This window comes from Ziziphus jujuba, chromosome 8, assembly GCF_031755915.1.
Source record: "Ziziphus jujuba cultivar Dongzao chromosome 8, ASM3175591v1".
In the NCBI taxonomy this organism is placed as follows: domain Eukaryota; kingdom Viridiplantae; phylum Streptophyta; class Magnoliopsida; order Rosales; family Rhamnaceae; genus Ziziphus; species Ziziphus jujuba.
Window position 1 is genome coordinate 21,198,014 of NC_083386.1, and position 14,215 is coordinate 21,212,228.

At 29.0% G+C, this 14,215-nt stretch overlaps 2 protein-coding genes across 2 annotated transcripts; both read left to right on the plus strand.

The window, feature by feature from the left end:
- The first annotated feature begins 1,218 nt into the window (after positions 1-1,218).
- On the plus strand, positions 1,219-4,327 carry LOC107404568 (uncharacterized). Its single transcript, XM_016011528.4, has 2 exons — positions 1,219-1,382; positions 3,545-4,327. The coding sequence occupies exons 1-2, from the start codon at positions 1,341-1,343 to the stop codon at positions 4,220-4,222; spliced, it is 720 nt and encodes a 239-aa protein (XP_015867014.2). The 5' UTR covers positions 1,219-1,340; the 3' UTR covers positions 4,223-4,327.
- A 7,737-nt stretch (positions 4,328-12,064) lies between these two features.
- LOC107404577 (transcription factor bHLH51) lies at positions 12,065-13,763 on the plus strand. Its single transcript, XM_016011540.4, has 2 exons — positions 12,065-12,535; positions 13,232-13,763. Exons 1-2 carry the CDS (start codon positions 12,092-12,094, stop codon positions 13,733-13,735), a joined length of 948 nt encoding a protein of 315 aa, XP_015867026.3. The 5' UTR covers positions 12,065-12,091; the 3' UTR covers positions 13,736-13,763.
- Positions 13,764-14,215: the final 452 nt, after the last annotated feature.

Here is a 14,215-nt window from a genome sequence, read left to right on the forward strand (position 1 = left end):
TAGCAATACAAGTATTCTCCACATTCTCTCAAACTCTCCTACTTCCTACTCTCTCATTCTTAGCTTCCGCATCTTCATAGCTTGTGAGCAAGGCTTACTTAGCAAGGGAGGTGCTAAGTGCCGCACGGGAGTGTTGGAAAAGCTAGGCCCGTGACATAAGGCTTAGAAAGAGACTGTCAATGTTATGTTGGCAACTTAATTTGTGCCTTGGCGCTACAAGGTGTATAAGCCATTTTCATTATTATTTTTTTAAAAAAATAGTTAAAAAGTTTATAGTTAGTAAAAATAAAAAATGAAAAAAGGAAAAGTTAATGATAAAAAAACCGAAGTTTTTTTATTTTATTTTTTCCCTCTCTTTTTAAAAAATGACTAGTTAAAAAACTTTATAAGTAATTAGAAAAAAAATGAAAAACAAAAAGCAAATGTTAAAAGAACAGAAAAAAAGGGCAAAATCCTTAGGTATTTTACGGTTCACCTTTTTAAAAAGAAAAAAAATAATAAATTATTAACATTAAACTGCATATTTTTAAAAGAAAATGATTGAAGACTAATAAAGAGACACACTAAAATTAATCGGCTTATAGTTATATCAAAATTTTATATTGTTGAAATTATTGAATAATTGTAGACTTGTAGTATATATATAAAACTATTTTTTTTAATTGAAAATTTAGAAAGTATGAGATTTTCGTAAATCAATTGCTAATTTTTTTATTGGAAACTTGAAATGTGTGGACTTTCTATAAATTTATTTTAAATAGATTTTTATTAATTTATGTTAATTGCGTGTTCTATAATGATATAGATTATGTATTTTTATATAATTAAAACAATAATAAAAATAATAAAATGTTTTATTAGATTTAGGCTTCACTTAAACACACTTAAACTTATAAACTTGAAGCTTGATCTTACTGTTTTATCATGCCTTATGCCTTTTAATACCTTGATGGATATTAATGATTTTTGATTTGTTTCAAGCTGCGTTTTCTTTTTCCTTTAGTTAAAAAATAATGTGTTTCTTAAATATCTTTTAAAAAGAAGGAAGAAAATATTTGTAATTTTCTTAGCGAAAATAATAACAATAATTAACCAGCATTTGAACCCGGCTAAAATTCAAAACAAAAAATTAAAACCAATAAATAAACGTCGTGTCAAACACGCGCTGGAATGAGCTGTGATGCCACCAAATTGTGATCCATTCACCGGATTACCAGCCACCCATCTTATTTCCACACAGAGCAGCACTGAAACAGAGCTCTCTCTCTCTCTCTCTCTCTCTCTCTCTCTCTCTTAATGGTTTGGCCTTAAACCACCATTAAAAATAAAAATAAAAATAAATGGCAGTTTCTTTCAACTCCGCAGTGGGTTTCAGTTCTACGGTAACCCTTGTGCTCCTTATTTCTCTTCCTTTGCGTTTTACGATTTTCTTTTTCTTCTCTTTTTTTATTTTTTGGTTGCGGGTAGGAGCTGTCTATGGTGAACTGATTAAATTATTTATTTATTCAATATATTGCATTTCTTTCTGGGTTTATTAACATGGAAAATACTTCATTTTGAGTTCTGTTGTTGTCAAAACTTTGCTGTTTTTGTTTTAAGAGGTTTTCAACTTGGTATGTACATTAGAATAATATTTAGTAATTTACAATATATTCTTGGGTTGGAGTGAGCACTGGTTTTCTGGGTAATTTTTGCTTCATGGTTTGAATTGGATGGTGGAAGAGTTCAAAAAGAAAAAAAGATACAAAACTTGTTGCTAAATGGTGAAGAACAGCAAGAGTAGCCACCCAATTGGTTGTAAATTGTGATTGATTAGCTTTTCTGTATTAACAAGAAATTTATCACCGTAGATGCTAAAATTAGGAGCTCATATTGATAATTGCTATATTAATATTGTTTTCAAATCAGTCAAAACTAGGAAGAAGGGAAGGAGTTTCAAATAAGCATGTGTCACACTACAAATTTTGTGTTATTGTTCTTGAACTGAAGTAAGGTTAAATAAAGTTTCCTTTATTTTTCAAGCTTACAAAATGATGTAAAGTTCATTGGGACTGTCAATGATGTATGGTACACGAGCTTGATGATATATATAATAGACTCATATTCTAACAATTTAAGTTTTTGGTAATTTAATATGGTATCAGAGGTCAAAATCTTAAAAATTTAGGCTTAAATCCCACTACTGTCTTATTACCACCAATTTAAACCTGCAAGTGAGTTTGGTCCTACAAGTGAGAGAATGTTAGACACCAGCTTGATGATATACATAATAAATTAACATACTAACGGTTTAAGCGCTTTTAAGATTAGTGTTAATTTAATATAGTATAGTTGATCCTAAGAGCTTAAGTTTTTAAGATCAGTGATAATTTAATATAATATAGCTAAAGAAGAGTAAGGGTTTTTTTTTTTATTTTTTGCTTTTCCTACTGTGATTGCACAGATATTTATTTATAAATGAGCTTTGCTTCTACTGATAGAATTCATTTGCAATTTTGGTCGTGCATGGACTTCATTTGTTGATGGGCAGGCTGTATAGATAAATCACGATATTCAGTATGTGTTTCAGATAAATAACATAAAGTTTTAGGCCAATGGGATATTTTTTGGGTGCCTGTCCAAGTTGTTTAGCGGTGTCTACGATAATCAAAGTGAATCCCTGTTTCATTACCAGACAAAAAAGTTATGCCCTTAATCTATGAGAAACCTGATTAGCAAGTTTGAGGGGCTAACCAGGAGAGTGAGTCCCGCAGGACAAGCGAGAAACGAAGTTATTGGTTCATTGTAATTTGCAATATTAATTCATTTAAAATATTAAAAGATTTTCTAAGGTTGTCAAATATCACGTGCATGTAGATTGAAGGCTCTTTAATCTTAGAAGTGGTAACTGTTATTTGAATTAGTTATGCTGCTGAACAATATTTCTCTTTATTTATTCGAATCATCTTGGCCATGTACATAGCCTAAATTTAGCCAAAAGTTATTATAGTGGTTTCTCATTTTTATGCAACTGAAAATTTAAGATGGTATAATATCAAGTACCCTTGTAATGATGTCATCTTCACCCTGAAGTTGACCTGTAGAACAATTTAGTTGCTAACTTGCTAAACAGTCTCTGTATAAATCTTAATAGTAAAATCCATTGATCCATTATGTTTTTGCTAGAGCTTTTCTGTCATGCTTGTTGAAGAAAGATATCCACCCATTCTACATCTATCTATATCTCTGTTGTTTGCTATCATTACAGTGACTGTTTTTTTGAATTGGGAAGCTTTACACAGAGACTCCATCTTTTCCATTCCTACATCCTTCCTTGCAAATCTTTTTGTATGAACTATTAGCAAAATTTGACTAATGATTTTTTTTTATTTAAATTTTATATATATATATATATATATATATTTTCTCGGAGCTGATTGCTTAGATGTTCATATTCATAATGAAACAATGAAACTAGGTATTATAATTTTGTATATAGCATGACCTAAATTTATCTTCCGACTGCTGTTCCTTTGATAATTTACTAGTGTTTCTTCATTACAAGTTGAGAGCCGAGTACCAGAATTTGTCAAAATCTTCAGCTGGAGCTTCAATTCCAAAGGTCAGCCAAGTCAGGCCCTTCTTGGGAGCAACTGGGACAAGAAAACTTGCAAAAGACAAAAGATGGAGTTTTTGTCTTTCAGTTGCAGATAGTGATAGGCTTACCACAGAAACCAGTGACAAGAGCTCTGGAAATGCTGAAATACCCCTTTCAGCTGAAAATAGTCGGGTCCAAATTAGTGCCCCTCATGAGTCAGGACCTCAAACCACAGAGGCTTCTAATGGCTCAGTGGTTTCTTCTGACCAGGAAGAAAAAACTTCATCTCCTAACAATGAATCCAAACCAAAAAAATCTCCATTAACAGCGAGGGAGAAACTAAGAGCAGCTCGGGTTCTCAGTCGTTATACCGAGTCCAAGCCTTCTAAATCAGATATGGGAAGCAAAGTATTAGATGCTCTGAGAGAAAGTGATCGTGGGAAGAAAAAGGGACTTCCGGAAGCACCTGGGAATATGTTTGATGACAGTAAGCGAGGACTGCCAAAGCAAGGCTTCACTTTTGAGTTCCCAGGGGGTGCTGATTTGTTTTTCATCGTCTTCTCATTTGTCTTTATCAGTACAGTGATGTTTGCTACAACATACCTTGTGTGGAAAGTTGGTGCCATCCATTTTAATGAATACTAACATGAACTGCAGTGCTGTTTTCGCAGTTTTGGACGACCCACTTTCTAAATGTATCCATGTAATATTATTTATAATATCAATTATCTACATTTTTGGATACTTCAATGCTCGTCTTCTGCAACACTAGAGATTTTAAATCTCATTTCAGCCAAGATATACAAAGGTAGTGTACAAAGGTTTGCTTAATCAAGATTTGTATTAGTCTTCACCATTTACGCTTTGTATACTTGATGGAAGTGAAATGGAAATGATAAAAGGTTATATTCTAATGCTTAAAAACTGCTTTTCCTTGATTCCTGGTCAAAAAAAGTTGAAAATGGAAGGTACAAAATTATCATTGCCTTTCTTTTTCTTTCCTTTTTATGCGAGTAAAATAATAGGCTATTATGAGCAAATAGTGTTTCTATCGGGGCAAGTGTACGTTCCCTAGTTGGAGATCACATCGAATAATGTACATGAAAAATGAGCCAGCATAAGATGTCTGCCAAGTTTTATCCAAAGCCCATAAATTTATTACCATATATATATAAGTTTTTTGTTATTTATTTATTTATTTTTATATCCAATCTTTTTGCCTCTTCTACTTTGCCACCATCTCCAAATTAAAGTTGCCAAGAACAAATGTCTGACAACTTTTCCCCAATTAAGGGCTTGAACAATAATGTGGCCTTATTCAATGGATTATATAAATCTTGGAGCTTTGGCACATTTTCAATGTGGGTCTTGCCGACGAAATAATTTTACTGCAAATCTTGAAAGCAAATATTTAGGGGGACCCAGAAAAGCTGCATTTTTCTATGTTTGGAGTGCAGTAAGAAAAAACTAGAGGAAGAAGAAAATACGGCTTTCATAAACACCACACAATTTCTTTCTTTTCTTCTTTTTTTTTTAAAAAATTGTTTTTAGAGAAAATGGAAAATTTGCAAAGTGAGTGGTTGATCAGAGGTCGTATCAAACCTTTAAAGTCTCTCTCTTTATGGCGATTAACATTTCTTTTTTTTTCTTTTTTTGAGTAAAGTTTGGGCCCTACTTAATGACCGTGCTGGTCATTCCTTATTGAATCATTCTTGTTTGTTTGTGTCCCGAGAAAATGCTGTGCGGAAATCGACAAATCAAGCCGCTAAAAGCATTGAAAAACGAAGGCCCTCTTTGGGGTTCAACTTGTCGTAAATTAGGGCAGAAACAAAACCTGTAAGGTGTAAAGGATTTGAGTACATGAAATCAAGGACAATACTCATTTTCTATTTCAAATTCTTTTGTCCCAAGATTAGCAATACCAGCTAAGAATGTATAAGAGTGTGAAGAGAGCAAAACGTATTGAAGAAACGAAAAGAAAAATATGAGATGGGAAAGTTTGTTCAAAAACGTGGCTTATCCCCCACCCCATCTTCAATTCTCAGCCATTTGTCTATATTGTAGAAAAGGCTTTATTACCAATTACACACACACACACACACACACATATATATATATATATATATATATATTATCAAGTAGGTATTTATATGCTTGCTAATATATATATATATATATATATAAAATAAGTTTCTAGTCAAGGATTTCTTTTTTGATTTTAATGAATAATGGATGATTACTTGATAAATGATTACCATATTTCATTTAAAATTTTAAACTTGTACTTAAATAGTAATTATTATGTTATTTAATAATTAAATTTTTACAATCTAACAATCTTTAACTCACTTAAATCAAAGATTCAGGATAAGAAACATACAGCATATATACAGAGAGAGAAAATTAACTTCTATTAAATTGATTTGATGAGGTTTACTCTCGTAACTTTCTTTTTTCAATTTTTATGTTATTTTAAATGCCAAAATTTTTTTACAATTATTCTGTTCTTTTTATAAAATTTACTTCATCTAGAATTTTAATTTTTCATTAAATTTATATTTAATTAATAATTAAATTTTAATTTTTAATAGAATCTTAAAAAAAAATAATAAAAAAAAGAAGAAAAAAAAAGAAATGGGTACGATGGGAATTGAGTATGTATATAATGTGGCAAGGCCCACATATCAATTGCATCGAAACTCACAAACCTTAGTTGGCTTGCCAAACTTGCTTATGTCGACGTGGGAGATGGAGATCTTCTTGCTCAGAACCATCACACGCTCTCACGATATTGCAATCGTAGCCCTTTGAGACACGATCTATACATTAAATCTTCATCTTGACTAGAGATTTTTAACACCCTTTTGCTTTTAATGCTAAGGCAGGTTCTTTTCAAAAAAAACCAAAACATGTGATTTTTATTTTTTATTTTTTTTCAACTTCATATTTACCTTATTGGCCTAAAAAGTTCTGAATATAAATTTATTGAACTATTACAATTGGATAAAATAAATCTCATATGAACCATAAAAGTTATAAAATATTTTAAAATTTTTAATTTTTAAATTATTCAAAAATTTACAAAGAAAGTTATAATGATAAAATTATTAGGCTGATTAGATATTACTGGTGTATATATATGTATGTTATATTAGTCATATTTTTTTGAAAATTATGTTCCAAATTATGTTGAAAAATATATTAATGTAACATATGCTAGGAGTGATGCCTTAATTAATAATTTAAATTTTTTTTTTTTTTTTTACAATAAACCAGGATATATAGTTGAAGACCGATAACTTTGGATTATAAATTATATCACATAGTTTATAAAATGATAACATTATTCATAAAATAAATAACATTTTAAATTTTGAAATATTATTCATTTTATGATCCAATATTATAGATTTTATTATACACATGATTTTACATAGAAAATCCCATAACGAAAATAAAAAATTCAGTAGGATGAATGACAGCCTTGAATACATGATTTGCCATGTTATAATTTCTCTCGCTATATGCTAAGAAAAAGTACCTAGTTATCAATGAAATGAGCCCTCCTTTAGTGGTTTTCCTCTTCCTTGCTGCCTTTCTTTCTACCAATGTAGCTAATAGCTTGCTTCAATTTCTAAATTTCATCTTTAAAAAAATTAAAAAGATCGTCATCCTTTCCACGTGCCTTAATTAAATTGGTGTCATCAACATATAGGCCATCTCTAATATAGTGGCTACATCTCCACTTGAAATTGTGCCCCATCTCAGCGGTTCCTCTTTACTATACTCTTTAAAAGAAATCAAACTCCTTATATATCAAGCAAATGTCCCATCCCACCAAAAAAGTGTTCTACTAACCCAAGCCAGTCAAACATATGTATCTTGACTATTAGATGTACTGGTAATTTTAACAACGAACCCATTAGCTAGACATCATCATAATTTTACGGACATTAGAGCGATTGTAAGTGTACTCGAATCCCGCTATCAATATTGACACTTGGTACGCCTACAATTCTAAGTCAAGATTCAACCATCCAAATACCATCAGTTAATATATACACACATATATATATATATATATATAATAGTTTTACTATGTAGATCGGTTTGCATACGGAGCACATCTAAATCGATGTTTTTTAAAAAAAAAAATATTAATTTTGTTGTGTACACATACACAATAAATCGATATTTTTTGAAAAAAAAAATATCGATTTTGTTGTGTACACATACACAATAAAAGTATATATTTTTTTTTATAAAGCATCGGCTTAGGTGTAATCCTCACCATAGAATTTTTCTATATATATATTTGTGATTTAATGAACTGGAAAAAAATGATACTTTTTAAATCTAATCTGACCTACCTAACCTAATAAGTATAGTGGAATCAAATTGATTCCTGCTTCAACTATCAAGGAACCCTAGAACATCCGTCTAGTCCAATTATTGTCCATAGTATGTGAAAATATAATTTTTAGGTGCTCCGTTTTATTTTTTCCACCAAGTCCGAACCTAAACATGTGCTTACTAAAGAAGCAAGAAAATCTCTTTACTAATAAAATAGAAAGGGCCCGAAGAATTTCTCGGAAATCCTACAAGATCCATTCATTTTTTTTAGTGTTTTTGGCTTTCACAATATTTTTGTATTTTACATCCTTAATTTTTAAAAGTTGTAATTTAGGCCTTGTGTAGCAACTTCAATTTTATTTTACTTTCAATTAGCAACATTTAATGAATATCTCATGAACAAGTATCACAAGTAGTATTGAAATATTGTATTAAATTTCAAACTATAAAGTACTAAAATGCATTTTTATACCTTTGCAACTCACATGAGATACCAATAACACCCCTATTAATCAAAAGTCAAACATGATCCAAATTATAATATATTGTAAATTGATGATTTAAATTGCTGCTTTTAAAAGTTTAACGCCTAAATTGCTAAATCAACAAAATCAAGGGTATTAAAACACAATTGTCCAAACATATATAAGAGGACCGTTCTTAGTATTAAGTTTTAGACAAATCATTATAATAGTTAGATGAAGATAATCTAATGATAGATAACTAGAATGAGATCTAACCTCTTTTAAATTATTAATTTTACTAACCATTTACTTATGCATAAACGATTTATCTAATTGAGATGATTTGTCAAGTACCTTGGTTAAACACATTGGTAAATGAATCATTCACCCCATATATAAGAATTCTTAGATCAAAAATGTCTTAATAGAAAACTATTATACATCCTTTTGTTCGAATCATACTGCAGAAGTTAAGAATTGCACAGTTGAATATAATATGTGATAGATATATTTTCATCATTCATTACTAACCTGTAATAGTGTAGAAAATATTTTCTTGAATTTACAAGACCTTCCAAACTATTTTCTACATAACACATCTAAGTGTGGGAGCATCTGATCACAAAAAAAATAAAAAAGTTAATTTGAACACTCTGAAACCTTACAGTTTCTGTTTTTCTCTCAAGATATTTGATTTTCTACTGAGATTCTTATTTTTTAGAAAATAATACGTAAAAACTTATGTAACTGAAAGCTTGTAAGAAGTGTATTTATAGACTACTAACCCTAATCCTCTTAGGGTTTCATAACACTTTGGGCCTAATTAATGAGCTCATTCTTGTATCTTAATAACCAGTTAAATAGACTCTGTCATTTAATGAGCTAGTTTGGGGATTCTATAACTCATCATTAATCAAAGTTCCTGATCAATGGCTTAGCTTATTCCAAGAGTATAAATCCAACAATGTGCTTTGAGCAGGTCTAGGACATTGATATAATCCAATGCTACTTCATTAAAAACCCATATTTAAACTCCAAGATTAATAATATTTATAGTAAATGTATTTTTCCTTTATAAAATATCAATAATTAATTGATAATAATTTCTATAAATCAATTAATTATTTATTCTCTTGACTTATTAGTTTCTCTAACGGATCTAATGTACTGGCCAGTGATTTTCAATATGCGAGTATCGAAACATGTTAAGAGAATATTTATACAAATTTCATTTTGCACAGTTCATAAATACTTGGTAATAACAAAAATCATAATTTTCAAATTATCAAGATATTGGCCGTTCATTATAGACCTCGTTTATTGATAACTCAAAAAGCCATAGTCACTTAATTATCTATTTATAATATATTCATGATTAAAAAAAATAACATATCAAATATTGTATGAGATTTAATTCCTTTCACATAAATTAATCCGTAATTAAATCTCTCATGATCATCTCAGAATGACTATAATTCATTTCAATATATTATAATAACCAAGACAGGTTATTTAATAAAATATTACAATATAAATAAAGTGCTTAACTTTATTTAACAACTGTGAGACAAGTCATTAATTATGAGAATCTATGATTATGTCTTCTACGGACTTATCCATATGATCATATATTATATAATTAATCTGGACCTTATATGTAAAACATAATGTGTAGAAACCTTTTAAAAAAAACTTCATATTATTAAATTAGAAAATGAAACTACAATGTAAATAGACCTTTTTTTTTGTTTTTTTTTTTTTTCTCCCAATCAGGCACCAAATTAAAAATTTTTTAAGGTGGGAAAAAAAAACTAAGCTCAAATATGATAAATTTTTTTAATTTGAAACTGTGGCCATTGTTTATTACATTTGTGGATATCATGGATATAACGAGAGTAAATGTTAAATTTGAAGATTTAGTACCCCAAACTTTACATGCTAAGTTTAAAATTCTATTTGATAATATAGAGTTTAATTTTCAAGGAGTACAAGAGTAAAATATTTTAGTGCAGTCTCTTTTCTTTTTCCCAAAAAAATTTAGTATAGTATGAACCATTTAATTATAATCATTGCTTAACATTTTAGTTGTTCTAAAAAAAAAAAAAATTGTAGTCCTTTTTCTATATAAAAAAATGTAATGCTTTTTAAGGCTGATTTTTAATTTAGGTGCAAAATTGGTAATCAAATATAATTGGGCTTGAGGAGGGAAAAACTTGTTGGGAGCTTAAGTAGGAGAGATAAATATTGATTTGATAGCATTAAATAATTTTATATAGATAAAAAGGTTATTTGGAATGTATATAATAGTGAAGAGTTTTAATTATTTGTTAAAAATTTTTATCAAAAACATTTGTATGGGAAATACTTCCAATTGTAATAATTGTTTTATGTATCTTAATTAATAAATATTTTTATCAAATATATATTTTTTAAAAATTTTTTTATCTATAATAATATATTTATAACTATTTACATTTATTATACATCATTATTAAAAAAAATAAAATTTAATCAATATTTTATAATTTTTATAATCAATTTGATAATTAATTAATTAATTAAGTTGATATTAAAATTTCAATAAAAAATTTTATTTTTTAATTATTTGTTAAAAAATTTCATAAAAAATATTTGTTTGGAAAATGCTTCCAAATGTAGTAATTGTTTTATGTATCTTAATTAATAAATAATTTTATCAAATATATATATATATTTTTATCTATACTAATATATTTATAACTATTTATACTTAATATACATCATTATTAGAAAATATATAAAATTTAATCATTATTTTTATAATTTTTATAATTAATTTGATAATTAATTAATTAAACAATTTAATTTTAAAATTTCACTAAAAATTTTTATTTTTAAAATAAATTTATATCAATTTCTTTCAATTTTTTTATAAAATTTTATTAATCTTCAATAATTTTTAATATTTTTGTATTTTAAATTCATAATATTTTCGTTAATACCCATTTTTTGAATTTTAATTCATTCTAAAACCCAAATAATTAAAACAAAAGACAGTAAAGGTGCATCCCATAGCGAAGGATATGTCCAGGGTCAAAGAACATATACGGAAGATTTCCGCCAGTTCGATCAAATTGTAGTTCTAAATACTATATATAATAAACTAAATTATATTAAGAATTTGAAATATTTTTCACCCCCAAAAGTGAAAAAGTATTCTCTAGATAAGGATTGAGATACATCTAAGAAAAATCATCACAAATTCAAACATAGTTTTAATACTTAAAAAAAAATAAAAAAAATAAAATAGTACTTGTGGGGGTCAATGTTGCATGAACAGCATCTAGCTACTATACAAAGGAAGTACTTTAGCTTCTTCCATGTGACTATTTCATTTTTTGTCCAATTTTTAGTAAGCATCACCATTAATGCTCTGGCGAAGCACAATCTCTATATTTTTTATTGCCAAAGTTGCCCTTACTAAGCCTCTTAAGGCTCACTTGGTTGCTAAGTTTATCAAAAAGATTTTCCAATTTTTCGATTTGACAGGTGGATGATCCAAGCAAAATTGTTCATTTTGACAAAAAAATTTTTAAAAGGTACTTTATTTATCATATCATTTTATTTTATTTTATTTTTTGTGGATATCACACCAATCACCATCAAATGTTAAGATCACACATTATCAGTGCAACAAACAGTGACCTATACCTCCTTGATGTGGGATAAAAAGCAAAGAGAATTGGAACTCAGATATTTACAAATCCAATGCTTTGTATTTAATTTCTCTCTAGTTTTTTGTTTTTTTTTTCCTCAGGAAAGAAGTAATAATATGGAGAATGTTTATCATCCTAATTGGTCTGAACCAGCAAATTCTTCTCGGTACAAATCTGCAACTATAAGCAGTAGTACCACTGCTACCTCTACCGAGTCCTCCTTTCTACTTCCATGGTCGCTTTCTCCTCATGCCTCAACCTCTTCGACTTTCCAGTTCTCTGGGTTTCCTTCGACGACGTCGTCCGGTTCGATACCGTTCGAAAGGATTGCCGAAGATAGAGCTGCTGCTGCTTCCAAGAGCCACAGCCAAGCAGAAAAGAGACGCAGGGATAGGATTAATGCACAGCTTTCAACTCTTAGGAAACTAATTCCCAAGTCTGACAAGGTAACTCAGCTTTCTCTCAAAATACAAATCTGGTGACTGGTAGATTTTGGCTTGTAGCTTATATATATATATATATATATACCTATATATGTAAATATCACACAGATCAAATTTTTAAGCTGTACACATTTCCTGGGTGAATATATATAAAATCCAAACATGGGTTTCAGCTAGGATAATGTATCAGATTCAGCTGGCTCGCACATCCTCTTTCATACCCATTTTAGAAATCCTTTTTTAATATAATCACAGAAATGCCATAACATAAATATCATCAATTTCTGTTTGTTACAAGAAAAAAATGTAGAGTAGTTAAAGCTTGAAAACACTACAAAGACTTTATTAGCTAGGGGCCTTGCCAAAAATAAAAAAATTATACCTATATAATATATAATTTTCTTCTAAGCGTAGGATGAAACCTAGATACCTTACTATTAATAATAGACACCTTATTACTAGTAATAGGTTACCGTTGGCTACCATAATCTAGGAGACCACACACAGTAAAGATGGATCGTGTCTATATACATATATATATGTATATAATATATGCATGATATCGAATTACATGTCATCAGTGATAAGGCATCAGGCATCATGCGCCAGGTGTCCAGCATAAGTTGGGCAACGATAGATAACAATTTTACATGTATAATAAAAACATGTAGATGGATCAATCTTCCATTATATATGCAGATGGACAAGGCAGCCTTGCTAGGGAGTGTGATTGATCAAGTGAAAGATCTTAAGCGAAAAGCCATGGAAGTAAGCAAAGCCATCATAGTTCCAACAGAAGTTGATGAAGTGGCCATTGAGAGTAGCACTGATGAGCTTTCCGAAGGCCAAGATGTGAACCTCTCAGTCAGCAAAAGCAATAATAGTAATAACAATAATACGTATATAAGAGTATCTGTTTGCTGTGAGGACAGGCCAGAATTGTTCTCAGAGCTGATTCAAGTGCTGAAAGGGCTAAAACTGAGTGCAGTTAGAGCAGAGGTAGCCAGTGTTGGTGGAAGGATTAAAAGTGTTCTGGTCCTTTCTTCGAACAAGGATACTGATGATAAAGAGGCTATTTGCATAAATTCTCTCAAACAGTCTCTTAAATTAGTTTTGACTAAAATTGCTTCTTCTTCTGTACCATCAAATTGTCGCATTAGAAGCAAGAGGCAGAGGTTCTTCTTGCCTTCTCATTTCTCCTAATAAATATATTCATTAATTTCACTTATCATTTTCTATGTAGTCAAATCCAGTTTTCTCCTTTGCAATTATATATATATATATATATATATACACACACACACATAGAATAATTATGCAATGACTATATTTTAATTTTATAAAATTAGGATATAGTTAAAAAAATAATTTGGAAGTGAATCTTAAATTAATTTAAACTGAATTGTGATTTTATAAAGTCAAAATATTATTATAACTATATAAATAAATATATATATATATATACATAATAAATGAACTTAATTATTTAAAACAGTTGGATTATATATATTTTATGTGATATATAATTGATAATTTTAAATGATATAAATCTATTTATTTTCAATTTAAAAAGTTAAATGTTAAAAATGATCTTTTTATATAAATCAAATTGTATATATATGGCTATAATATAATCCATTCATTATTAAGGTCTTTTATGGTTTCTGTTGATTGTGCTTGGAT

Coding starts and splice junctions, on each gene's coding strand:
- LOC107404568 (XM_016011528.4), top strand. CDS start 1,341: ATGGCAGTTTCTTTCAACTCCGCAGTGGGTTTCAGTTCTACG. Junction 1,383..3,544: donor CAGTGGGTTTCAGTTCTACG/GTAACCCTTGTG, acceptor CTTCATTACAAG/TTGAGAGCCGAGTACCAGAA.
- LOC107404577 (XM_016011540.4), top strand. CDS start 12,092: ATGTGGGATAAAAAGCAAAGAGAATTGGAACTCAGATATTTACAAATC. Junction 12,536..13,231: donor TAATTCCCAAGTCTGACAAG/GTAACTCAGCTT, acceptor TTATATATGCAG/ATGGACAAGGCAGCCTTGCT.